The sequence below is a fragment of the Seriola dumerili genome, unplaced genomic scaffold, assembly GCF_002260705.1.
Source record: "Seriola dumerili isolate Sdu_G_001 unplaced genomic scaffold, Sdu_1.0 BDQW01000169.1, whole genome shotgun sequence".
NCBI lineage: Eukaryota > Metazoa > Chordata > Actinopteri > Carangiformes > Carangidae > Seriola > Seriola dumerili.
The window spans coordinates 42,643-70,385 of NW_019174424.1; the positions used below are offsets into that span (position 1 = coordinate 42,643).

Consider the following 27,743-nt stretch of genomic DNA (forward strand, 5'->3'; position numbering starts at 1 on the left):
AGTCAAGCATCACGCATGAAGGGACTCAACATTACGAAGGTGTCCAGAAGAATTTTACCATTCAGGGTAAATATAGTTTGTATTTCCTGACCTGCAATCGCGCTCAAACTCTTTGGATTCATCAGTGCAGTAAAAGAAGCGTCCCTTAAAGAGCTGCACGGCCACCACAGCAAAGATGAACATGAAGAGTAAGTAGACAATCAGGATGTTGAGCACATTCTTCAGAGAGTTCACCACACAGTCGAACACAGCCTGAGGACCGAGAAAGGGAGGGACAGACACACAGATTGTAATTATTTTGATAAAGAAACAAACTGGATTGAAATTATTTGTGCATTTTGGTCTCAAATTGTGGCATCAAAGGGCAAATAATGTGAGATAATGTTAAACCTTTGCTTTTTGATCAGATGCACCCCCCCCGATGCTTCCAGAAATCAAATCTGCAGCAAAACTTTTTCTTTATAAACTTACCTTAAGTTTGGGAAGACGTTTGATCGTCTTCAGAGGTCGCAACACTCTCAGTACCCTCAGAGACTTGATAGTGCTGATGTCTTTTCCTTTACTGCTCCCCCTGTATGTGTACACATGCGCGCGCGCGCGCACACACACACACACACACACACACACACACACACACACACACACACACACACACACACACACACACACACACACACACACACACACACACACACACACACATTGAAAGAGTCAGCAGGTTTAGGGTGATTTGACAGGCTTAGACCTCTCGATTCCAAAATGGCAGTGGGCAGCCATTCCTTGATGGTATTTGTGTCCGAGTTAACTCAAAATGAGTAACTGCGTCTGGGTTAAATACATAGCAACACATGCAGCATTGCTATAATATTACAATTTAGCCTCATTTCTAATTGTGAGGTTAGCATTGTAGCTACATGCTAGAGTTAGGTGGTGTATTACAACTATAGTACATGCTATGGGAAGAACTGATATCATTCCTGTCTGAATGCTATCTTGTAGCTACACTGGTTTAATACTTTGCAATGTATTTCAATGCTTTACAAAGACAGTTAAAGCCTTGGTTTGCACATGCCCAGCTAATGGTGAAATATATTCATGCTGCATTGAAACCTTGCTTTCCATGCTGCAATATTTCTTATTTTAAGCAGCAGTTTGAGTGATGGAGATCTCTATTCTACACAGAGACATTTGCAGAGAGAGTTTAGTCGTGGTCTCAGTTAGACATATACAATATTTTCTGTCTGTAGTATAAAAAAGTTAAAAAAATAAATCCTTAAATTTTAAATGTAAGTCACAATTTAGTACTATGACTATGTGCTTCAAAGTGGTAAAAACTTGAATGAACAGCCAAACTCTCTCTTTTGATGACTCAACCAGTTAATTACTATGAACTCTAAACTACAACTAGGATTAGCTGGTTTCACAGCATTGTTCAAACAGCATGGAATCTTGTCTTTTAAGCCATTTCGGCAAAGACAAAGATATTTTAGTGAGCATTTCATGTTGAAATGCTGAGCCAAACCTCTTTTTTTTAGAACTTTGATGTTAGATTTCAAGGTACATATGTGAGAGAAGAGGAATTAATATTTCAGTTGCACTCAACACTCTTCACAAAGCTAAAAACTCACAAATTTAAGAACTACAAATAAGCCTGTACTTTAGTACCAAACTAAATCTAATCAGATTGTAAATAAACAATATTTAGTAGACCGATGGTAAAAGTGGGCTACTCTGCAAAATCATAACCTGTTTACTTAAAGGAGCCATTTGAAAGTTTTGCTATTGTCACATAGCCAACATTAGAAATAACAGATGTTTACTTACCAGGCTAGAAGAAACATTGTGAGTTCAGCATCACAGTTCATACCTTTACTCGCCAAGAGCTCTCTCCAGTGGTGCAACCCTTTTGTTTTGTTTTTTATCTATCATTTCTTCCACTGAAGTTAGCATGCTAACCAGCTAGCCCCAGTCCAGCCATATCGTCTTGTCACTCTCCAATACCGAGTCACTGTAGTGTCCAGTCTGCCCTGAAGAAGTAGCATTGGACAGACAGTGTAACATTGCAATGCAATGATGGCTGAAGCTCTTGAAAAGACTGGTACGTAAACATCTGTTAATCCTAAGGTTAGCCATGTAGCAATAGCAAATAACTCCTTGAAGTAAAATTGGCCAACTTCCCAGTACTGAGGAAAACCTTTGATCTGTGTTTTTTTAATTTTTTTATTGAAAACCATTTTTTCCTCAGATCAGGCTGAAGAAATTAAGGTCGAAGGTCACTGAGTGTGGTCCTCAGGGAAGGAGACAGCTGTTTGTACAGCTGCATGTGTCATACAGCTGTTATACCAGATGGTAGACTGCTAGTGGTTGTGTGTGAGTAGGCTTTGTGTGTGCAAGTGAGCATACAGGTGTATGTGTGTGTGTGTGCATGTGTGTGTGTGTGTGTATGTGTGTGTGTGTGTGTGTGTGTGTGTGTGTGTGTGCATATGTGTGTGTATGTGTATGATCACACCACTCTCAGGTTCCACACCATTAGCACAAAATATCACACGGTATCTGTGTGATTCAGTTGAGAACCTGACGGAGGTTAACTTGAGGTTTAGTTGTGTTTGAGTCAGAGCTGTTCCATGGTGAACAATGGAAAAAAGGGAAGAATAGATAAGTACAGAAGTCAACTGTGATGAGGCATGGATGAACAGGGAAGACGTGTGGTCAGAAAAACAGGCACCAAGAGTGCAGAAGGAGAAATGAGGAGGAAAGCGAAAGAGAACTTTACCCGCCGCCGCTGTTGGTGGTCCAAACGGAGAGATGAGACAGGGGTGAGAGACAGCGAGACAAAGGGAGAGAGAGACAAAAAGACAAAGGGTGGGAGAAAGAAACAGAATGGGGCACAGAGAAAGGAGGGATTTTGAAGGAAAACATCCATATGAGAGACAGAGAGAAAAAAGAGAACACAACGCCTGCTTTTTGTTAGGTCAACCCTCCCACCCACAGACTACTGATACTAAATCAAACATACACATGCATATAAACACTTACACTTTCAATTTAGGCAAACGTATTATTACAAACTAGATGTCCTATCTGGGAGCGACTTTTACTGGTATTATCATTTCATCTGGAAAATACGACCAGTTTATTGTTATTATTATCACGTTGTATTCTAATTCTACCACAATCATCAAAATTTTGTTTTCAATTTTAATTTGGTCCACAGCCAACTTTTAAAATCTGTAAATTAGCACTCCCTTTGAAAATCATAGATGAACTGTGAGTTGCAACCAATTATTGTTAATGACTGATAGTAGACCAATGTGCCCACATATAAACTTTTTTTAAAAATACATATAATGCCAACTAAAAAAATTTCAAAATGTCAAGGCATCCCATTCCAAATGTGGTCAGTTACCATACAAGCGTCTCTGTCTCAGAAGCCTGTCTGGACATAAAGCTCAGTCCAGCTGCAGAAATGTGCAGGACAGCGGCACAAGCGGTCCAAGACACCAGCAGACCAGACTAATTGGATTAAAGGAGCGATAAACATCTCCAATGAGACTGCTGAGCCTTTCTGGAGTGCTGTTTGATTTCCACCAATTGAATTAAGGCACTATCTGGATGTGTATGAGTCTGTTCTGACTGGTTCGGATCTCCCCATCGGCCATTAGTGTCGTTAACCCCTATCGTAATTAAATCAGACTTTATTGGTTCAACTGGCTTAATTGATTGTTTTCTGAGTTTGTCTTTATGTTAACACACAGCCTGTACCAGAATCGTGTATATAATTACAGTTTTCTCTCTCCGGTACTCATTTATTAATCATATTAACTTTGCTGATTAATTCACCTAAAAATCGATTTAAATATGTTAAGCTGCTGTGCTGCTTCTGTATGTTCTTTTATCATTTTGAATTTGTGATTACTTCGAGTTTCATGATTTTTGTCTATTAAATTTACCTAATTTTTAACACTGCATACATCTATTTATCAGTCTATATGTACAGACTTAGTCACAGAGAGAAGAAATACAGACAAGTTGAAACACATATAAATATGCAACACAAAGAGGTTAGAGGACACAGTTAAGGACAGAAGCACAAATATAATATATACACAAACAGAAACACAGACAGGTTTATATGTACCACATAAACAAGTAGATTAAACTGAAATTAGGGGAAGGAGTGTTAGTGAAAGACTGAGGTAAAAGCCATTCTTGTAGATGGGCACCACCACTAGAACCCTGGAGCACCTGCCATGTTTATGCTTTCTTTATTCATGCTGGCCTGGAATCAGTACTACAGTACAGTTTTTTTTTTACTGTGCACATTCTTTATTCAAAGAGTGTACTTCTTAATTGCATGAATGAGCTGCACAACCTTGACTATATGAGATAATGCTGAAACATTTCCAGCACAGTTACAGCAGAGACATTTACAGTGGTTGCAAACATCTGTGGCAAACATTCAGTTTTTGCGTCTTCTCTTCTGAGGGAGCGTTTCCCTTATATACATGACATTGCCGCCACTGCAATGTCATAAAGTTGCAATTACACAACTCTGGAGAGGGCTTTTAATTTGAGACAACGGATTAAGTGGAGACACGTGGCGACACCCAGCCGAGTTAAGAGAGGAAGAGAGAGAAAGGTAGTTTTAACAAGCTAACATTAACTTGTCACCACTACAACACTACTAGTACAACAAAACCCTTCACAGTCAGACTGACTACTGGGCATAAAGTCAGTGGACAGGTTTTAGAGGCCCTGTTGTGTCAGTCTGTTTACCAGTCCTCTCTGTGTGCCTGTCATTCAGGGTGCACATGTGAGCGTGCAGCGAGCGAGGTCCGGGACTGGGTTCACTTCATCGAAAACCAATGCCAAGCCTCCTGCTGCTGAAAAAATTGTGAGGCCACATGTTTCATGTTCCCAACAGACTGGGCTTACTGCTATAATAATTTATTGAACCCAGATAGTTAACATTAATTGTATTCAGCTCTGCATTATCAGTGCATTACTTCATATTCATGCAACATAAATAACAACAAAAACATGCCTCTGCACTCTGGACTTTTTGAAGAAACCTACTGAATCTCAGGAGCCTCAGGGAATATTTGAATATGATTCCAGAGGACTGAAAACAACAAAATGTTAACACTCATGACTAAAATACAGAGAAGATCATAAATGGTGAGTAAGTGTCTTACCTAAGTTGTTAATAGGCTAGTGTGTAACACTTTTGTTCAGATTTAATGTCAATGAATTTTGTCACTTATAGCCAGCTAACAATTTGCTTTAAGGGAAATTACAAATGGTCATCTACTCAATGTAACAAGAAAACTTTTCTAGACTAAATAAAATACACTATCCAGTTGCCAGAGTATCACGGGCTCCATGAGAAAACACTTCTTGCATCTGCCAGAACTATTATCATGACCCCACACCCCCTTACCCCACTTAGGTGTATCCCACTCACAAGACCGCAAAAACTGAACATTTGTGGAACATGAATGCACAGACGTCGCGGTTTCCTGAAAATACAGACTGGATTTTTAAAGTCATGAATAGGATCAAGCACAACCTTCTTTTCGTTTCTGCAGATGACCTGTTTCAGAATTTGTGTCTGGGTTTACGGCATTAAAATTACTGTACTGTATATCTTCAAACTATACCAATGTTACATTAAATTAAACATTGACTGCAGTCCTGCAGGTCTGCTTTACTTTACATTCTTCTCAACCATGCAAACTCACAATTCATGCTTTATACCCAGCATAGTATTCATAACCTCAGCCCTAATTCAACTGAGTTATGCAAAAGTAACTGTATTTATCCTCACAGTCATGCAGATTAAGTAGGGTTTAAAGTACCTGCTTTGTCGTGGTGAAGGGTGTGGAGATTTTTGGGAGCGAGCCCAGCATGACCTGGCCTGGCTTTGCATGGGGCCTTTAATTCTAGAACGCCCTGGGCACTAAAGGGTTACAGGTGCAAAGGGTGGTCCTCACCTCTCACAGGGGGAGGAGGAGGTGAATAGGAAGGGAATGCCAGGGTACTATTTTATACCATGTAGGGGCGCAGGGGGTTGGTGGTGGGGCTTAGAAATGGCAGGAGTGTAGAGAGAAAAGGCAGAGGAAATGGCCAGCTGTAGAAGTTTTGGCCATTTGTAAGCATAGACAGGAAAAAGTTTAATGGAGGAGTAGACGGATGACAAGAGGATTGAGAAATGCTTAGAGAGTAAGAGAACATGTGTGTGAGAGAATGAAAGGACAGAAGTCAGAGACAGAGAGGAATAGAAAGGAGAAGCCCAAATGAGCCATAGGTCAATAGAGAAGAACAGGGGAGGCTGTACTCCAAGGTGCCAGTGAGGCAGTAGACAGGCAGGAGAGAAGGAGGAGCGAGGAGGAAAGAGAGGAAAGGACTGGGGGGAGGCAGGAGGGAGACTTACGTGAAGGCGAAGGCCACCAGAGCACCACTAACCACTATAAAGTCAAGGATGTTCCACAAGTCCCGGAAATAAGAGCCCTGGTGCAAGACCAACCCCAGATCCACCATCTGCAAGAGAAAATGAGAGCATGATGATGAGATGAGAGCCCCTGGGCACTGCCGTGGTGCGCAATAAAAAAAAGTGTCTAATCCTCATTTGACCTGGGGTTCTCAATTGCTTAGTTGATTCGGGACATTGCCTTACCTTGATCAGCATCTCAAATGTGAACACACCTGTGAAGACATAGTCAAAATAGCGAAGAACCTGTACGAAGAGAAAGAGGGAATGATTTGCTGCTGCATCCAGCTAGTGGAAAAGAGTGACAGGATGGATGTGCACAATGATTTCAAATTCAGATGTAAAACAATAACTTTACATTAGGGTATGAGTTAATTTTTTTAATTTTTTTTATTTGAATATTCTACTTAAACAGTGTCATACATATATTGTAGTATATGAAATTATTGTTTTATAGGTATATGAGATTATATCAAATATTCTAATCCATATCATGTTGAGCACATGTGGCAAAAGCTGTACTTCCAAATGATAATGTCACTGTTTATTATACCTGTATAAACAAATAATAAAAAATGAATCTATGGGTTTGCCTCACTCACTCCTCTCAATAGTAAAATAATTCCTTTAAATTATCTACTGACTAAATGGTTGGACTCCTTCATTTACATGTTTTATGTTATACTTTATATGATTTATTTATTTCTATTCCCTGGTCCAGGTAGAGGGCTGGTGTGAAAAAGGTAATGTGATAACATGTACATAATATTTCACGCAACAAAAGCATTGTTACATCAATGTACGTCAAACTTCTTACATTGTTGCGAGGGGATTCGGGCCACACAGGGTCTTCAGCAGCCAGGGCAATACTGCTCATGGCAATAACCAGCAGGATACACATCTCAAAATAACGCAGGGTGCAGATGTAGTGACATGCCCGTCGAAACCTAGGAGCAGACAAAGACATTTTTTTTCCTCTTGTGTTTGTGCTAAGGAAACAATTAGATCTTCTTTCTAAGTATATAGTATCTGCTAAGTTACTGTTAAGTGTTCTCTGCCTCTGTATGCAAGTGTAAACGAGTGTGTACATGCTAGTGTGGTAGCTGTAACTTTATAGTCGGATCAATTTTCCATCAAGGATTTAGCTCTGAGTCTATAGATAAATAAGAAACTAATGTTGGGTGAATGTGTCAAGTATCAACTATTCCTGTGTGTCAGCCAATGGTGAGTCAAATAGTGTAGGTGAGTGTGTCTGTATCATTACGGGTTGGTGGTGGACAGGATGAACATGGAGCTGAAGGGAGGCATAGGCCTGGGTCCTCCTTCGCCTCCCTTCTCATCATCATCGTCGTCCTTGTCCTCCTTCGCTGGCAAAGGCTCTGTGTTGGCATTTTTATTGACTGGATCAGAGAGGGAGAGACAAAAGGAGGGAGGATGGCGTGAAATGGAAAGTCTGAAGAAGAAGAAAGATGAAAAAAAAAAAAATATGACACATTCACTTTTGCCCTTACCCTGCAGTATGGCATTGGTGGATGGAAAAATTGGCATGTCTATTGCTGTGTAGTCAGGGTGAGGCAGCCTGATGACGCTGTTGGCACGGTGATGTCCGATGTTCCCATAGCTATCTAATGTGACCAAACTCCCATGAGTGCCACTGTTAGCAAGATGGAGGGCAGATCCAAAGCCAGGGGCAACGGTGCGGCTGGCGATTGGGTTAGGGTGACTCCCGCTAGGTGGGGTAGAGCCAGACACCAGTTTGGTATTCATGAGGTTGTCCATATCCTCGCTGTACTGGCTGTCCTGCCTAGAGAGGCTCTTTTGGATGGGCCGTGTGGTAGAGAGGTTAGGGACACTGCAATCCCTAGAAAGAAAAAGAAAAAAAAAAGATGATAGATAGAAAAAGGGAGGAGAGGAAAGAAGGGAAAGGATGAAATCCATAGAGAGATGAGAGATGGAGTTTTGTGACACACAGATAAAATATCAGTACAAAGGAAAGGGGAGAGGAATTCATCATCAGACAGAAACATCAGTTAAGTGAATATCCAAAAATGTCTTTGTTGCAACTGAAATTTGCATCCTATCTATAGCCACATGCATTGGACATACTTCCTCCTGTGCTGGCACATCCTCTTCCCCTCGCCGTCCGTTTGGTTGCCATGGCGACTTCTTCTTGGCCTCCTCTCACTGCCATCACCAGCTCCGTCCTGTTCTCCTCCTTCTCCACCCCCATCCACCCCTTTGCTCTTGTGTCTCCCCGTTTTTCCGGCTCCTCCCCCGCCATCCTCGCCATCTTCTGCGTTCTTTCGATGGGACCTGGGCTTCCTGTGTTCCGACTGCCCTCCCCCTCGACTGCCGCTCCGGGTGTGGTGGTGGCGCCTGGACGGCCTCTCCTCCGAGCCTGGGCCAGGAATCACTGTGGCATCCAATCGGACGTGAGAACTGTGGTGGCGGTGCTCACCTTTACGGCTCCGCTTGCTCTCTGTGGACTCCCCCCGATCCAGGGGAGGCCTGACCGGACCTGAGCCTCCACCCCCATCTCCACCTACTTGCCCACCGTGTTCGTGGAGGCGTGTTTGCCTGTGGAGCTCGTCAGCAGGATGGTGCTGGCTGAAGCAGAGGTCTGAATTGTTGGCGGTGGTCTTGTTGGTGTTGTTGTTGCGGTTCTCGTGGGGGTCAACCACCAAGGGTCGATCCAGGTGGGTCTTCATGTCTGGACGGATGTGACGTGAGTAGTTCACCTGCAAGGAGAGGCGAGGACAGAGAAGCAGCATAGAGGGAAAGATTGAAGTTACAGTATAAAGGTATAATTTACAAACATTGTAACTGCAGATTAAAGTCACATTTGGCATCGTCTAGTGTATATATGGAGGACTGATGGCCAATCTACTATTAATAAATAATAAACTATACATAAATATACACCAGCTAAGCAACATGTAACATAATTTATAATCATCATCATCATCAACATGATTGCCATCACTTGTGTATACTGATAGCACAAGTCTAGGGGCCTTTGTTTGCCTTGTCCTTTACATTGTTGTGCTCCTCCCTCCCTGTCCTTGCCTTCCAGCGGTCGTCAGGGTCCAGCTCGTTATAAAGGGCCTCGCGGCTGGATGCCAGAGTCTGCTTCCTCAGCTCCTTGGTGCGTTGCTCCCACACTGACTTATTGACTCCCTTATTGTGGTTCTTCTGCTGCTCCTTACTGCAAAATGAAATAGGGTGGAGAGGGAGGAGGGGGATTGGCAGCATTAAAGACCTGTTCGGAGACATACGCCGTTGCGCAATTATACACACATAGGCATGAGAATGATGTGAAAACCAACACCAAAATATAAGTACATAAAAATAGCCAGGACATAAAGACACACTGGGGGCCACAGACATGTAAAAGGGTCATTTGGCTGGACCTCTAGAACAAGGCAGCTCAACAGAACAAGGTTCTGGGTGTCTACACAGCTTGCCAAAGCACAGGGCAGGACAGCCCTATTTTGGTAAACCATGTGGGGACACAAAATGGAGGATAACGCTGAGGCAAGGTCAGAATTTGTTCTAATTATCTATATTTGACCTACCCAAAGTAAAGTATTTACAATTTAAGGCTTCATGCAGGACAAAAAGCCAAACGGGGGCGACCCAGACTGACTGAGCAGTCTTTAACCTACTTTATACCGAAACGCCCAAAAGGTGTCAGTGACCACCTGCTTTCTTACCCTCCAGAACTCCAATGAGTAATCAACTTTAACTCCCATTTCTCTCGGGGCCAACAGTCAACCACAGTAAAGCAACAGCCGTACTGCGAGGTGCAGGCAACAGAAAATGTACTCTTGAAAATAAGCCAACACAAACAACAGCTAAAGAAAGCCAACTATGTAGTTCATAAAAAAGTTGAGAACAAAGGGACATGGAAAGGAGGGTGTTCTAAAACACAAAAATAAAGCAAGGAATGGTTGTAAAGTCAATAAACAGAAGGGATTCAGAAATGAATAAACAAATAAATAAATACCAGTCCAGAAAGGGGTCGGTAGCGTTGTGACACTCACTGTGTACTTTGTTGCTGAGGAGGGAAACAGCTGGTGAGTGAGATGGCACGAAAGAACAGAAGGAGGATTTCATTCCAAAATGGGCTATCCATCCACCATTTAAAAAAACGGTCTGCCCGCTATTCAAATAAAATGTGCCGAAGAAACTGAACACTAAAGTAAGTAAAATACATTCCCGAAATGCAAAAGCTGAAAAAAAAAAAAAAAAAAAAAAATCTCGATAAATGGTAAACTGTTTTGCCAGAAAGATTTAGCATTTTGGAATGCAACCCTTTACACACACAAACACATGTACAGACACACACACACACACACACGCACACACACAAAACGCACGCACCCAGACATTCATACACACTCACCTCTACAATTTGTTCCATCTCTGAATCTAAAACAATCTTATTTATTTTTCATTGTCCTCCTTTTTGCAGTCTCACAAATTTCATCTTTCTTGCATCACTCTCTTTCACCCTGCCCTGTTCTGATCGTTCTTGCAGACTCCTAGCTGTACCTCTGATGTTCCTGTTTGTCTGTACAGTATCTTTTGCTCAAATCTTTCGAGCCATCTTTTTCCGACTTAATTCCACTCCTCTCCTATAAGATCTTCATTCTTTCCTTCCTTTTCCTTCACCGGTTACATTATTCATAAGAATACTGTTTGCCCTTTTCTTGCCTCACTGTTTCACCACACAAACTAAACTACAAGCATATTTCTTCACATACATGAGAATGTGCATTTGAAACTGTGACTTGTGTGCATATTGCAGAAATATTGAACTTAAATGTAGAAATATCTTTTAAAAAAAAAAACTAATGAGAACATGTTATGCTTTGCTACAGAGCATGCTAACAGTTTAGCTAGTTTAGTATACACACACATTACACAAGTTGTAATGCATTAATGACTGGAAACACTGTGGTGAGACTCACAACCGTAAAGTGATTAAAAACTGATTTGCTAAATTGCTGCTGTATTCGTGAAATCACTTTAGATTACATGGCTGTTTAAGGGTGCAGAGTGTTGTCATTGTGCGAGAACTAGTTAGTGTTCTGTAGCTTTCGTGGCAGCCTCCGTTCCTGAATCTACCATAGAATATCTTCTTAAGAGATTCTTCATGCACCACTGATGTCCCCAAGTTGGAAATCTCTGCTTGGTGCTTGGGGGGAAGGAAAAAAAAAAACACAAGGACTAACTCCATTGGAATTTCAATGTCTTTCCCTTTTAAAACTACAGAAATGAGGGATTTGGATTTACACTAATACAGTGGAATGTAATGCACACTGCAGCCCTGTATCGCTTATAATACACAGTGATGCACAGTGTATGAAAAAAAGGTTAAATAAGTTAACTAAAATCTGTTGACTCTCTTAACCCTATTAGTTAAGTTCAAAATATTAATAACATGTAGAGACATCTGTCATGTTTTCTTATGTGCATGTGGCCAGTTTTGTAGGTGGATGTGAAGGCAAATAACCTTAGTAAATTTGCTTTCTAATGAAACCAAGAACACTCTTCTCTTTCTCTCTTTCTCTCTCTTTCTCTCTCTCTCTCTCTCTCTCTCACACACACATATGTACACACACATATATATACACGAGCATTGTACTGATAAATAAATACTTAACATTAATTGGACTCCCAGCTAAAATAAGCTTACTGATACACAGACACAAATGCTCACAGCACATTGAAGTACAGTACATACGGCACATACACTAACAAGAAGTGGGATTCACAAAATGATGAACACGTTATGAGCATCTGCTTTGTTTCTGCAGGGATTATTTCAAATCAAACTGTTAGGCATGTCTGTTCATTGCATCTGTGTGTGATAATGTGTGTGGTGTGTGTGATATAAAGTGGGCAGAGGCTTATGTATCAAAGCGGTAAAGGTCAGGACTGTGTGTGCATATGTGTGTGTGTGTGTGTGTGTGTGTGTGTGTGTGTGTGTGTGTGTGTGGCATGGGCTCCCTTGTGCTTTTTTTTACAGACAGATCACAATGCGGAGTGTGTGTGTGTCTCTATGAGTGAGAGTGTGTGAACTTTACCAGGAGTGAAAGGAAAGACCCCTGTGTATACAGAGAAAAGAGATCAAAGACTCTGACTCTCCTGACCAGAGGAGGGCTGGCCCAGATCAATCCAACAGTGGCGTGTGTGTATGTGTGTGTGTGTGTTTTAGTATGCACAAAAGAGTGTGACAAAGAGAAAAAGAAGAAAAGATAGAAGGAGAAGCTGGCAGAGGAGAGGAGATAGAAACATATACAGTGCATTCAGAAAGTCTTCACTTTCTTCATATATTGTTATGTTGCAGCCCTTACCTTAACGCCTTTATTTTTCTCACTTTAATCTACACTCAATTCCCCATAGTGATAAAGCGAAAACAGCATTTTAGAAATTTTTGCAAAAATATTAAAAAGGGAAAACAGAAGTTTTCAGAGTCTTTGCTATGACACTTGAAATTCTGCTCATGTGTCTCCCATCGCTGAGATGCTTCTACACCTTGATTGGAATCCACCTGCGGTAAATTCAGCTTTGGCAAGAGAAGGTGATCAGTGAGTCTGGCTGAGCTCCAGTGATCCTGTGTGGAGATGTGTCAGGCAGTTCCTTCCACCTCATGGCTTGGTCTTTGCTCTGATACGCATTGTCAGCTGTGAGACCTTATATAGACAGGTGAGACAGGTGTGTGTGTGCCTTCCTAAATCATGTCCACTCAGTTGAATTTGACACAGGTGGACTCCAAACAAGGTGCAGAAACATCTTGAAGATGATAAGAGAAATGGGAGGCCGCTGAGCTTTAATACATTTTCAAAAAGTCCAATTCTAAAACTCTGTTTTCACTTTATCATTATGGAGTATTAAATGTAGATTTGATGAGAAAATTCTTTTGTTTGTTTTTTAGCATTAGGCTGCAACATAACAATGTGAAAAGGTGAAGAGGTCTGAACACTCTCTGCACTGTATATTAATGTTTTAGTTTATTACTAAATTTACCGTTATTAGAAAAAAAGGTGCATGTCAACCAACTGATGTAAAAAACTGGACAATCTTTTATTCCCAGGCAAGGACATATTTTAAAGAAACTGAAATGTTATTGTTTATATTAAGAATATGAGTGGTGTTGCTAAATGAGCACATCAAAGGTTGATCTTCTAAATATAATCTTTTAAAGCAGGACAAGTTCTGTGATGTACAAAACTCTTTACAATAGCACCACCAGTGTCAGACTGATACCTGATGAAGTAATGTGGTATGGGCTCCAAACTTCAACACATGACATATTCGTTAACAATTTTCCCTCACAACAATTCTCCGTGTAAGTGCGGTACACCGTGCTCTCCCCAAGCTCCTGAGGCCTCTCTTTCTTTAAAGATATGAGCAAATGCTCTTCCATAAATGTCCTGCCTGGTGTGAAAGTGTTTTCAAATGGATACAACAACAAGCGCGTAAGAGCAACAGAGACAGAAACTCACGCTGCAATGGAGAGATTGGCAGCAGACAGTGGGCTGACTTCAGCCACCTCCTTGGCTTTCTGCAGGGCGATCTTCTGACTGGCAGCCTCCTCTTCCTCTTGCTCATCCTGCAGAGCCAGAGAGAGAGATTAAAAGAAATCAAGAAATCAAAAGCAAGAGATGAATGGGGTGGGAGTAATGCAAATGAGGGAAACATAAAGAATTCATTGAGTAGAGGAGCATAACTCCTGTACTTCAGAGAAGAAACGCTACTGAGATGTTAAGTTAAAGTGGACGGTGGTGAACCTTGGTCAGTTCCTGTGCGTTGGCCAAATTGTCCACAGCGATAGCCAAGAACACATTCAGCAGAGTGTCTGAGCATGGGGTTAAAGGAAATCCAGCATGTGGGAAGTTTGTTTGAACATCAACATACAACATGCACATACAGTCCCTGACTGAAACAACTGGCTGACAAAAAATATGTGGGTTAAAGACTGAGCACCTTGAGTGATTAAAATAAACAAAAAAAAATGTGTCAGTTTCTGCGTATGTACATAAGCATTCGCATGGCTGTGTGTGGAGTCTAAAGTGAGCAACTAAAACTAACACGTAAAACATAATTGCATAAGGGTTTATTTCAAGTGCACGTGTGAGTGGTGTGTGTGTGTGCACGTGTGCACGTGTGCTTCTTTGCATTTCCACCGTCAAAGGATACAGTTGCCAAAAAGTGTGAGTACGATGAAGAACACAGAGAAGGCCATGCCCTTGTTGACTCCGCCCTGAGACTTGATGCCATCGTACATCACCATGTTCCAGTCCTCACCGGTCAGGATCTGACACACACCACACACACACACACACACACACACACACACACACACACACACACACACACACACAGATATACATATACAAATAGTAAGATGAGGCTATACCTACTCCAAGGACATTTAGTGATTTGATGATTGATTAGTGCTTTGATATAGAGTACATACTGTACACCCGGACACAATATATACTCATTTAATAGGCAAAAGTCAGAACACACAGTCAACTTCTTCAACTTCTCTCAGACACACACTCACACACACACACACCAACACACACACACACACACACACACCTGGTAAATGTAGACCAGTTAGCACAATTATGATTTTGGCTAATTGACATTTAAACATTAGCATTTCTATTATTTATATTCACTCCTCCTGTGCAAATCCTCTTCAGTCCTTAATTGTTTTCTAATCGTCCAGTCCTTTGTCTTCTCCTAAGACTACCCCCCCCACCCCACCCCCCCACCCACACCCCACCCCCCATCCACCAGCCTCTCCCCTCCCTCCCCTTTACAGTACATGTGTCTCCTCTGCTCACACTGGAACACTGGTCATTATTGCTGCGGGGAAGGTATCGAAGTTTGGTCGAGGAAGTGCCATTTTCAAAATTTAAACACTAGCAGGGGAAAAAAAAACAGGAGAGAGAGTTGAGAAGGAGAAGTGTGAGAGAGAGGTAGAGGAAAGACAAAGAAAGGAAAAAAAGGAACAAGGAAAAGCTATGTACCAGAGCACACAAATATCTGTCTGAAAAACTGCTCAAAAAATGACTTGGCAAACCTTGCAATTAACAGAGGTAACTAATCTCTTCGAGTGGGAAGATTAAATGAGCGGACTATTAAAAGGGAAGGGAAGAGAACAGAGAGAGAAGAGCTAGTGTAAGGAATAACGACAGCACTGACTAGTCCTCCGAAGAGCTGCATGCCCAGCAGGGCAAAGACAACTCATGAAGGAGGACAGAGCATGGAAGAGCAAGCTGATTGATGACTTCATGTAGTGAGCAGAAGAGACGAACGAGGTTACGTAAAGCATGCCCAGTACCTGACACACGGGCCCAGAAGGTAGTGTGTTTAGGATTGGATGGTTGATATGAGTGTAATATTAGGTCCTTTATATCAATGTAGCGAAATTAATCACAAATGCATATTACAACGACTACACTTGTGACTTGCAAGACTCCTCAATAACCTTGATGAGCTCTAGCACACCTGATGCCAAAACGACGTGCCCGGCTGGATGATGGACCACAGCACTTCAAATTATGCTACCACATATCCCTCCACAACATAAACAGACTATCTACTGACGAACATGTGCGTTATTCATGAGCACAATATGCACTCATCAGCAAATCATCGCTACCTTCTGCGTGTGAAGTGGTGTATTTTACAGTCATGTTTTCACATGTGTGTGTGTGTTGCTGAGCGGAGGGTTTGCACCTTGCTGGTTGGTTGTGTGTTAGTGTGTGTGTTGTTGGTTTCTTGTGTGGGTGTGTGTCAGCAAGGTGCTAAAGTGGCGACTCACAATGCAGTCGAAGCAGTTGAAGGAGGAGTTGAGGTAGGCCTTGCCTGCGCCAAGGCCATTACAAAATCTTTACAAACACTCTCTGTCCAGAATATTCCCAAGCAGGTGAATTCAGCAAAATCTGCATGGAGGGAGGAAGACGAGAAAAGTGAGAGGAGGAGGAGGAGGAGGAGAGGAGGAGCGAGCTCAAACCTGCGAAAGGAGCCCATCATATCTCCTACATGCTTCAACCTGTGTCTGTCCATCCGTCCGTCCATCCATCCATCATAGAGGTGTAGAAATGTTTACTATACATGTATTTTATGTTCTGCATTTTGAAACGCAAAAATTGCTTATTTGCAATATTGTCCAATTTACAATATATAATTTGAAGTCTTGCCTCATTTTTTTTTGTTTTAAATTAGCAAAAATAGCATTTTGCGTTTCAAATGCAGACATAAATACATGTATGTAAAAACACACACCTCTATGGATGGATGATGGACGGACGGTGAACAGACCACGTTGAAGCATGTAGGATAGATGGGCTCCTTCGCGTTTGAGCTCCTCCTCCTCCTCCTCTCCTCCTCCTCCTCCTCACTTCTCGTCTTCCTCCCTCCATGCAGATTTTGCTGAATTCACCTTCTTGGGGATATTCTTGACAGAGATGTTTGTAAAGATGTATGGCCTGGCAGGCAGGCCTACCTCAACTCCTCCTTCAACTGCTTCGACTGCATTTGCTGAGGCCCCACTGCACCTCTGCGACACACCACCCCACACAAAGAAACAAACACACAAACCACAAACTCACCAGCAGGTGCAAACCCTTCCGCTATTCACACACCACACAACACATGTGAAACATGACGTGTAAATACACACTTACACGCAAAAATGATGTAGCGATGATTTCTGCGATGAGTGCATATTGTGCTCATGAATAAACCACATGCTCCGTGGTGCTTGTCTTTTGTATTAGTGGTATATGTGTTAGCATATTCTGAATGCTGTGGTCCATCATCCACCGGGCACGTCGTTTGGCATCAGTGTGCTACGAGCTCTCAGGTTATGAGGATCTTCAAAGTCACCAAGTGAGTCAGTCTGTAATATGATTGTATTATTTCCTACAATTGATATAAACGACCTAATATTACACTCATATCAACCACAACTAAACACACACCTTCTGTCTCCGTGTGTCAGTTTACTGGGCATCTTTACGTAACCTCGTCGTCTCTCTGCTCAACTCCATGAAAATCCATTCATCACTTGCTCTTCCTGCTCTTCCTCTTTCATAATTGTCTCTTGCCCTGCTGGGCATGCAGCTCTTCGAGGACAGGTCCAGTGCTGTTTTCCTTTTACCTGAGCTTCTCTCTCTTGTGTCTCTCTCTCCTTCCCTTTTTAATAGTCCTCATTTAATCTTCCACTAAGAGATTAGTTTCTGTTAATTGGCAAGGTTGCCCAAGTCATTTTTGAGCAGTTTTCTTCAGACAGAATATTGTTGTGCTCTGTAAATGCTTTCTGTTTCTCTTTTTTTTCCTTCTTTCCTTTTCCTTCCCTCTCTCACACTTCTTCCTTTTCAACTCTCTCTCCTGTTTTTTTTTCCCCTGCTAGGTTTAATTTTGAAAATGGGCCACTCCTCCGACCAACTTCGATACCTTCCCCGCAGCAATGAATGACCAGATGTTCCAGCGTGAGCGAGAGAGCAATGTACTGTAAAGGGGAGGGAGGGAGAGGCTGGTGGATGGGGGTGGTGGGGTGTGGGGTGGGGGGGTGGGTGGGGGCGGTAGTAGGAGAAGACAAAGGACTGGATTAGGACAAAACAATTAAAGGACTGAAGAGGATTTGCCACAGGAGGAAGTGATATAAAATATAGAATGCTAATTTTAAATGTCATTAGCCAAAATCATAATTGTGCTAAATCGTGTCTACATGTTCAAGTGGGTGTGTGTGTGTGTGTGTGTGTGTGTGTGTGTGTGTGTGAGTAAGTGTGTGTCTGGAGAGAAGTTGACTGTGTGTTCTGACTTTGCCTATTAAATGAGTATTATCATCTGTTCCGGGTGTTCAGTATGTACTCTATATCAAAGCACTAATCAAATCATCAAATCACTAAAGTCCTTGGAGTAGGTATAGCCTCATCTTACTATTTGTATAATGTATATTGCGTGTGTGTGTGCTGTGTGTGTGTGTGTGTGGTGTGTGTGTGGTGTGGGTGTGTGGTGTGTGTCCAGATCCTGACCGGTGAGGACTGGAACAGGTGGTATGTACGATGGCATACAGTCTCAGGCGGAGTCAACAAGGGCATGGCCTCTCGTGTGTCTTCATCGTACTCACACTTTTTGGCAACTTGTATCCTTTGACGGTGGAAATGCAAAGAAGCACACGTGCACACAGTGACCACCACACACCAACATCACACGTGCACTTGAAATAAACCCTCTATGCAATTATGTTTTAGCTATTAGTTTTAGTTGCTCACTTTAGACTCCACACCACAGCCATGCGAATGCTTATTACCATACGCAGAAACTGACCACATTTTTTTCTTGCGTATTTTAATCACTCCAAGGCTGCTCAAGTCTTTAAACCACATATTTTTTGTTCAGCCAGTTGTTTCAGTCAGGGACTGTATTGTGCATGTTGTATGTTGGGATGTTCCAAAACCAAACTTCCCACATGCTGGATTTCCTAACCCCATGCTCCAGACACCTCTGCTGAATGTGTTCTTGGCTATCCGCTGGTGACAATCTTGGCCAAACGCACAAGAACTGACCAAGTGTTCCCAACCGTCCACTCCCCTCTTCTTCATACTTACAGTCTCATAGCGTTTCTTCTCTGAAGTAAGAGTTTTATGCTCCTCTACTCAATGAATTTCTTTATGTTTCCCTCATTGCAATTACTCCCACCCCCACATTCCTCTCTTGCTTTTGATTTTTCTTGATCTTCTTAATCTACTCTCTCTTGGCTCTGCAGGATGAGCAAGAGGAAGAGGAGGCTGCCAGTCAGAAGATCGCCCTGCAGAAAGCCAAGGAGGTGGCTGAAGTCAGCCCACTGTCTGCTGCCAATCTCTCCATTGCAGCGTGAGTTTTCTGCTCTCTGTTGCTCTTACGCGCTTGTTGTTGTATCCATTTGAAAACACTTTCACCACAGAGGCAGGACATTTATGGAAGAGCATGTGCCCTCATATCTTTAAAGAAAAGAGAGCCTCAGGAGCTGGGGAGAGACGACTGTACCGCACTTACACGGAGAATTGTTGTGAGGGAAAATTGTTAACGATATAAGTCACTCGCTCGTTGTAAGTTTGGAGGCCCATACCACATTACTTCAATCAGGTATCAGTCTGACATCGTGGTGCTATTGTAAAGAGTTTTTGTACATCACAGAACTTGTCCTGCTTTAAAAGATTATATTTAGAAATATCAACCTTTGATGTGCTCATTTAGCAAAAACACCACTCATATTCTTAATATAAACAATAAACATTTCACGCTTTCTTTAAAATAGTCCTTGCCTCGGGAAAATAAGATTTGTCCAGTTTTTTTACATCAGTGGTTGAATACTTTTAATTTAATAAACGTAAACTTTAGTAATTAAAACTAAAACATTTAATAATACAGTTGCAGAGAGTGAATTTCAGAACCGTCGTCACCTTTCAATTGTTATGTTGCAGCCTAATGCTAAAAAACAAACAAAAAGAATTTTCTCATTCAAATCTACATTTAATACGCCAATAATGTAAAGTGAAAAACAGAGTTTTAGAATTGACTTTTTTGAAAAATGTATTAAAGCTCAGCGGGCCTCCATTTCCTCTTATCATCTTTCAAGAGTTTTGCACCTTGTTTGGATCCACCTGTGTCAAATTCAACTGAGTGGACATGATTTTAGGAAGGCACACACCACACCTGTCCTCAACCTGTCTATATAAGTCTCCAACAGCTGACAATGCGTATCCAGGAGCAGAAGACCAAGCCCAAGGTGGAAAGGAACTGCCCTGACACATTCTCCACACAGGCATCCACTGGACTTCAGCCAGACTCACTGATCACCTTCTCTTGCCAAAGCTGAATTGACCGCAGGTGGATTCAATCAAGGTTGGTAGAAGCATTCAGCGATGGGAAGACACGCATAGCCAAGAAATTTCAAGTGTCATATGCCAAAGACTCTGGAAAACTTCTTTTTCCCTTTTTAATATTTTTGCAAAAATTTCTAAAAATGCTGGTTTTCGCTTGTATCACTATGGGGAATTGAGTGTAGATTTAAAGTGAGAAAAAAAAGCATTAAGGTAAGGGCTGCAACATAACATATAAATGAAGAAATGAAGGACTTTCTGAAATGCACTGTATATGTTTCTATCGCCTCTCCTCTGCCAAGTGCTCCTTCTATCTTTCTGGCTTTTTTCTCTTTGTCACCACTCTTTTGTGCATACTAAAAACACACACACACACATACACAACTTCCCACTGTTGGATTGATTCTGGGCCAGCCTCCTCTGGTCAGGAGAGTCAGAGTCTGTTGATCCTGTTTCTCTGTATACAACAGGGAGTCTTGTCCTTTCACGCCTGGTAAAGTTCACACACTCTCACTCATAGGAGACACACACACACTTCCGCATTGTGAATCTGTCTGTAAAAAAAAGCACAAGGAGCCCATGCCACACCACACACACCACACACACACACCACACACACACACCACAACACACACACATATGCACAACACATCCTGACCTTTACCCGCTTTGATACATAAGGCCTTCTGCCCACTTTTATATCCACACAACACCACCACACATTATCACCACACAGATGCAATGAACAGACATGCCTAACAGTTTTGATTTGAAATGAATCCCTGCAAAACAAAGCAATGCTCAATAACGTGTTCATCATTTGTGTAATCCACTTCTGTGTTAGTGTATGTGCCGTATGTACTGTACTTCAAATGTGCTGTGACACTTTGTGTCTGTGTATCAGTAAGCTTATTGTTAGCTGGGAGTCCAATTAATTTAAGTATTTATTTATCAGTACAATGCTCGTAGTATATATATGTGTCTGTAACATTATGTGTGTGTGAGAGAGAGAGATGAGAGAGACGAGAGAAAGAGAGAGAAGAGAGAAAGAGAAGAGTGTTCTTGGTGTACATAGAAAGCAAATTTACTAATTGTTATTTGCCTTCACATCCACCTACAAAACTGGCCACATGCACATAAGAAAACATGACAGATGTCTCTACATGTTATTAAATTGGTTGAACTTAACTAATAGCGTTAAGAAGTCAACAGATTTTAGCTTAACTTATTTTAACCTTTTTTCATACACTGTGCATCACTGTGTATTATAAAGCGATACCAGGCTGGCGTGTGCATTACATCCAACTGTATTAGTGTAAATCCAACCCTCAATTTCTGTAGTTTTCGAAAACGGAAAGACATTGAAATTCCAATGGAGTTATCCTTGTGTTTTTTTTTCCTTCCCCCCAAGCACCAAGAGAGATTTTCAAAGCTTGGGGAATCAGTGTGCATGAAGAATCTCTTAAGAAGATATTCTTATGGATAGATTCACAGGAACGGAAGGCTGCCACGAAAGCTACAGAACACTAACTAGTTCTCGCACCAAATGACAACACTCTGCACCTTAAACAGCCATTAATCTAAATGATCTGGTCCGAATACAAGCAGCCAAATTTAGCAAATCAGTTTTTAATCACTTTACGGGTTGTGAGTCCACCACAGTGTCTTCCAGCTCATTAATGCATTACAACTTGTGTAATGTGTGTGTATACTAAACTAGGCTAAACTGTAGCAATGCTCTTGTAGCAAAGCATAAAATGTTCTCATTAGTTTTTTTTTTTAAAAGATATTTCTACAGTTTAAGCTTCAATATTTCTGCAATATGCACACAAGTCACAGTTTTCAAATGCACATTCTCATGTATGTGAAGAAATATTTCTTGTATTTTAGTTGTGTGTGTGAAACCAGTTGAGGCAAAAAAGGGCAAACAGTATTCTTATGGAATTAATGTAAACCGGTGAAGAAAAGGAAGGAAAGAATAAGCGATCTTATAGGAGAGGAGTGGAATTAAGTCGGAAAAAGATGGCTCGAAAGATGGAGCAAAAGATACTGTACAGACCAAACAGGGAACATCAGAGGACAGCTAGGATCTGCCAAGAACCCAAAAGATTCAGAACAGCGGCAGGGTGAAAGAGACTGATGCACAGAAAGATGAAATTTGTTGAGACTGCGCAAAAACGGCAGGACAATGAAAAAAAATAAGAATGATTTAGATTCAGAGAGGGAACAAATTGTAGAGGTGACGTGTGTATGAATGTCTGGATAATGCCATATGGCATAGACTGACAAATCCAAAAAATGATTTACCTCAGTAAACACGACCATGATACTCACAACAGAAGACCTACCACCACGCACACACGCTCTCAATGGTCCTATCTAATAAGGATAAATACTGAATACCGCATACCACAACTGATAATTATACAATCGATCAGCAGTATCACCAACTACACATCCAGTGCCGTGCGTTTTGTGTAAGATGCGTGTGTGGTGATGTGTGTGTGATACTTACAGTGTGTGTGTGTAAAGGGTTTGCATTCCAAAATGCTAAATCTTTCTGCAAGAACAGATTTACCATTTATCAGAGGATTTTTTTTTTTTTTTTTTTTTTCCGCTTTGCATTTCGGGAATGTATTTACATTACTTTAGTGTTCAGTTTCTTCGGCACATTTTATTTGCAATAGCGGGACACGACCGTTTTTTTAAAAAATGGTTGGATGGATAGCCCATCTTTGGAATGAAATCCTCCGTCTGTTACTTCGTGCCATCTCACTCACCAGCTGTTCCCTCGTTCAGCAAACAAAGTACACAGTGAGGCCTGTCACAACCGCTACCATACCCTCTGGCTGTATTTATTATTTGTTTATTCATTTCTGAGATCCCTTCTGTTTATTGGACTTTACACCATTTCCTTGCTTATTTTTGTGTTTTAGAACACCCTCCTTTCCATGTCCTTCTGTTCTCAACTTTTTTATGAACTACATAGTTGGCTTTCTTTAGCATGTGTGTTTGTGTGGCTATATTTCAAGAGTTACATTTTCTCGTTGCCTGCACCTCGCAGTAACGGCCTTGTTGCTTTATCGTAGTGTTGACTGTTGGCCCAGAGAGACAATGGCGAGTTAAATAGTGTAGATTACTCATTGGACGTGCTGGAGGGTAGAAAGCAGGTGTGTCACTGACACCTTTTGGGCGTTTCGGTATAAAGTAGGTTAAAAGCGACTGCTCAGTACTCTGAAAGGTCGCCCCCGTTTGCTTTTTGTCTGCATGAACCCTGTAATTGTAAATACTTTACTTTGGGTAGGTCCCAAATATAGATAATGTGCAAAACACAAATTCTGACCTTGCCTTCAGCGTTAATCTCCATTTTGTGTCCCCACATGGTTTTACCAAAATAGGGCTGTCCAGCCCTGTGCGTTGCGCAACTGTGTAGACACCCAGAACCTTGTTCTGTTTGAGTGCCTTGTTCTTAGAGGTCCAGCCAAAGGACTCCTTTTACTAAGTGAGTCTGTGGCGCCCCTCCAGTCAGTGTCTTATGTCCTGGCGCTATTTTTATTTGTAACTTGATATTTTGCGTGTGGTTTTCACATCATTCTCATGCCTATGCTGTGTTTATTAATTGCGCAACGGGCGTATAGTCTCCGAACAGTCTTTAATGCTGCCAATTCCCCCTCCTCCCTCTCACCCATATTTTCATTTTCAGTAAGGAGCAGCAGAGAACCACAATACACGGAGTCCAATATCATGTGGGGCAGCGAAGCAACGCACCAAGGAGCTGAGAAGCCAGACTTTCTGGTCATCGCAGCCGCGAGGCCCTTGTAATAACGACTGGACCTGCGACCGCTGGAAGCAAGGACAGGAGGGAGGAGCACAACAATGTAAAGGACAAGGCAAACAAAGGCCCCTAGACTATGCCTGCTATCAGTATACACAAAGTGATGGCAATCATGTTGATGATGATCATGATTATAAATTATGTTACATGTTGCTTAGCCTGTGTATATTTATGTATTAAGTTTATTATTTATTAATAGAGATTGGCCATCAGTCCTTACCCTCCATATATACACTAGACGATGCACAATGTGACTTAATCTGCAGTTACAATGTTTGTAAATTATACCTTTATACTGTAACTTCAATCTTTCCCCTATGGCTGTTTCTGCTGTCCTCGCCTTCTCCTTGGCAGTGAACTACTCAGCGTTACATCCGTCCAGACATGAAGACCCACCTGGAAGTCGACACCCTGTGGGTGGTTGACCCCCACGAGAACCGCAACAACAACACCACACAAGACCACCAGCCAACAATTCAGACCTCTGCTTTCAGCCAGCACCATCCTGCTGACGAGCTCCACACGGCAAACACGCCTCACGAACACGGTGGGCAAGTAGGTGGAGATGGCGGTGGATGGGCTCAGGGTTTCCAGGTCAGGCCTCCCCCTGGATCGGGGGGAGTCCACAGTGAGAGCAAGCGGAGCCGTAAAGGTGAAGCACCGCCACACAGTTCTCACGTCAGAATTGATGCCACAGTGATCTGCAACAGGCCTCGGCGAGGAGAGCCGTCCAGGCGCCACCACCACACCCGCGAGCGCTAGTCGAGTGAGGGCAGTCGCGAACACGAGGAAGCCCACGGTCCCAATCCGAAAAGAACGCACGAGGATTGGCGAGGATGGCGGGGAGGAGCGGAAAAAACGGGGGAGACACAAGAGCAAAAGGGGTGGTATTGGATGTGGAGAAGGAGGAGAACAGGACGGAAGCTGGGTGATGGGCAGTGAGAAGGAGGCAAGAAGAAGTCGCCATGGCAACCAAACGGACGGCGAGGACAGAGGATGTGCCAGCACAGGAGGAAGGATGTCCAATGCATGTGCGCTATAGATTCAGGATGCACAATTTTCAGTTGCAACAAAAGACCATTTTTTGATATTCACTTAACTCATGTTTCTGTCTGATGATTGATTCTCTCCCCTTTCCTTTGTACTGATATTTTTATCTGTGTGTCACAAAAACTCCATCTCTCATCTCTCATGGATTGTCATCTTTCCCTCTTTTCTCTCCTCCCTTTTTCTATCTATCATCTTTTTGTTTTTTTTTTCTTTCTAGGGATTGCAGGTCCCTAAGCCTCTCTACCCACACGGCCCATTTCCAAAAGAGCCGTCTCTAGCAGGACAGCCAGTACCAGCAGAGAATGGACAACCTGCATTGAATACCAAACTGGTGTCTGCTCTACCCCACTGGGAAGTCACCCTAACCCAATCGCCGAAGCCGCAACCGTTGCCCCTGGCTTTGATCTGCCCTCCATCTTGCTAACAATGGCACTCATGGGGAGTTTAGGTCACATAGATAAGCTATGGGAACATCGACAAGATCACCGCTGCCAACAGCGTCATCAGGCTGCCTCACGCCTGCTACACAGCAAAGAACATAGCCAATTTTTCCACCACCAATTGCCATACTGCAGGGTAAGGGCCAAAGTGTAATGTGTCATTTTTTTTTTGTTTCATCTTTCTTTCTTTCAGACTGATCCATTTCACGCCAATCCTCCCTCCGTTCTTCTCTCCCTCTCTGATCCAGTCAATAAAAATTGCCAACACAGAGCCTTTGCCACGCGAAAGGAGGACAAGGACGACGCATATTGAGTAGAAGGTAGGCGAGGAGGACCCAGGCCTATCCCTCCCTTCAGCGCCATGTTCATCCTGTTTCCCACCACCAACCCGCGTAATGATACCAGACACACTCAGCCTACACTATCTTGACTCATCCATTGGCTGACACACCCAGGAATAGTGATATTGGGACACCATTTCACCACCCAACCCAACGATTAGTCTATTTATCTATAGACTCAGCAGCTAAAATCCTTGATGGAAAATTTTGATCCGACTATAAAGTTACAGCTACCACACTGAGCATGTACACACCTGCGATTTACACTTGATACAGAGGCAGAGAACACTTAAGCAGTAACTTAGCCAGTATACTATAATACTTAGAAAGAAGATCTAATTGTTTCCGCTTAGAGCAAACACAAGAGGAAAAAAAAATGTCTTTGTCTGCTCCTAGGTTTCGACGGCATTGTCACTAAATTGCACCCTGCGGTTAATTTTAGGATGTGTATCCTGCTGGCTATTGCATGAGCAGTATTGCCCTGGCTGCTGAAGACCCTGGTGGCCCGAATCCCTGCAACAATGTAAGATGGAACGTTTGACGTACATTGATTAACAATGCTTTTGTTGCGTGAAATATTATGTACATGTTATCCACATTACCTGTTTTCACACCAAGCCCTCTACCTGGACCAGATAGAAATAAAAATAAAATTCATATAAAGTATAACCATAAAACATGTTAAATTGAGAAGGCAGTCCACAACCGATTTTAGTCCAGTAGATAACATTTGGAAAGGAATTATTTTATACTATTGAGAGGAGTGAGTGAGGCAAACCTCCATAGATTCATTTTTTATTATTTGTTTATACAGGTATAATGAAAAACAGTGACATTATCATTTGGAAGTAACAGGCTTTTGCCCACATGGCTCAACGATGATATGGATTAGAATATTTATTATTCGATAGCCTATAACAACAATAATTCATATACTACAGCAGGATTATGTATACACTGCGTTTACTGTAGAATATATCAAATAAAAAAAATTAAAAAAATTAACATCATACCCTAATGTTAAAGTTATTGTTTTACATCTGGAATTGCAATCATTGTGCAATCCATCCGTTGTTCACTCTTTCCACTAAGCTGGATGCCAGCAGCAAATCATTCCCTCTGTTCTCTTCTACAGCTCTTCGCGATCTTGACGTATGTCTTCACAGGGTGGTGTTCAGCATTGAGATCGCTGATCAATGTTAAGGCAATGTCCCGAAATCAACTAAGCCAATTGAGAACCCCAGGTCACAGATGCATGATTAGGACACTTTTTTTTATTGCGCACCACGGGGGCAAGTGCCCAGGGGCTCTCACTCTCATCGAATCATGCCTTCTCGATTTTCTCTTGCAGATGGTGGATCTGGGAGTTTAGGTCTTGCACAGGGCTCTTATTTCCGGACTTTGTTGCGAAATGCCTTGACTTTATTAGTGGTTGTGCGTGCTCTAGTGCCTTCGCCTTCACGTAAGTCTCCCTCCTGCCCCCCCAGTCCTTTCCTCTTCTTTCCCTCTCGCTCCTCCTTCTACTCCTGCCTGTCTTACTGCCTCACTGGCATGTGGAGTACAGGCCTCCCCTGTTTCTTCTCTATTGATCCTATGGCTCATTTGGGCGCTCTCCTTGTCTATTACCTCTCTGTCTCTGACTTTCTTCCTTGCATTCTCCTCACACACGATGGTTCTATCTCTCTCTGG

At 42.2% G+C, this 27,743-nt stretch overlaps 1 protein-coding gene across 1 annotated transcript in view; it reads right to left on the reverse strand.

The window, feature by feature from the left end:
• The window catches only part of LOC111227043 (voltage-dependent P/Q-type calcium channel subunit alpha-1A-like), a 92,416-nt gene that overhangs the window by 29,399 nt on the left and 35,274 nt on the right, over positions 1-27,743 (reverse strand). The window contains 13 exon segments of the mRNA XM_022752413.1: positions 92-252; positions 472-571; positions 6,434-6,540; positions 6,677-6,736; positions 7,308-7,437; positions 7,755-7,890; positions 8,002-8,351; positions 8,597-9,228; positions 9,557-9,695; positions 10,497-10,547; positions 14,005-14,111; positions 14,290-14,357; positions 14,699-14,816. Of these exon segments, the coding sequence (XP_022608134.1) occupies positions 92-252; positions 472-571; positions 6,434-6,540; positions 6,677-6,736; positions 7,308-7,437; positions 7,755-7,890; positions 8,002-8,351; positions 8,597-9,228; positions 9,557-9,695; positions 10,497-10,547; positions 14,005-14,111; positions 14,290-14,357; positions 14,699-14,816 (2,159 nt within the window).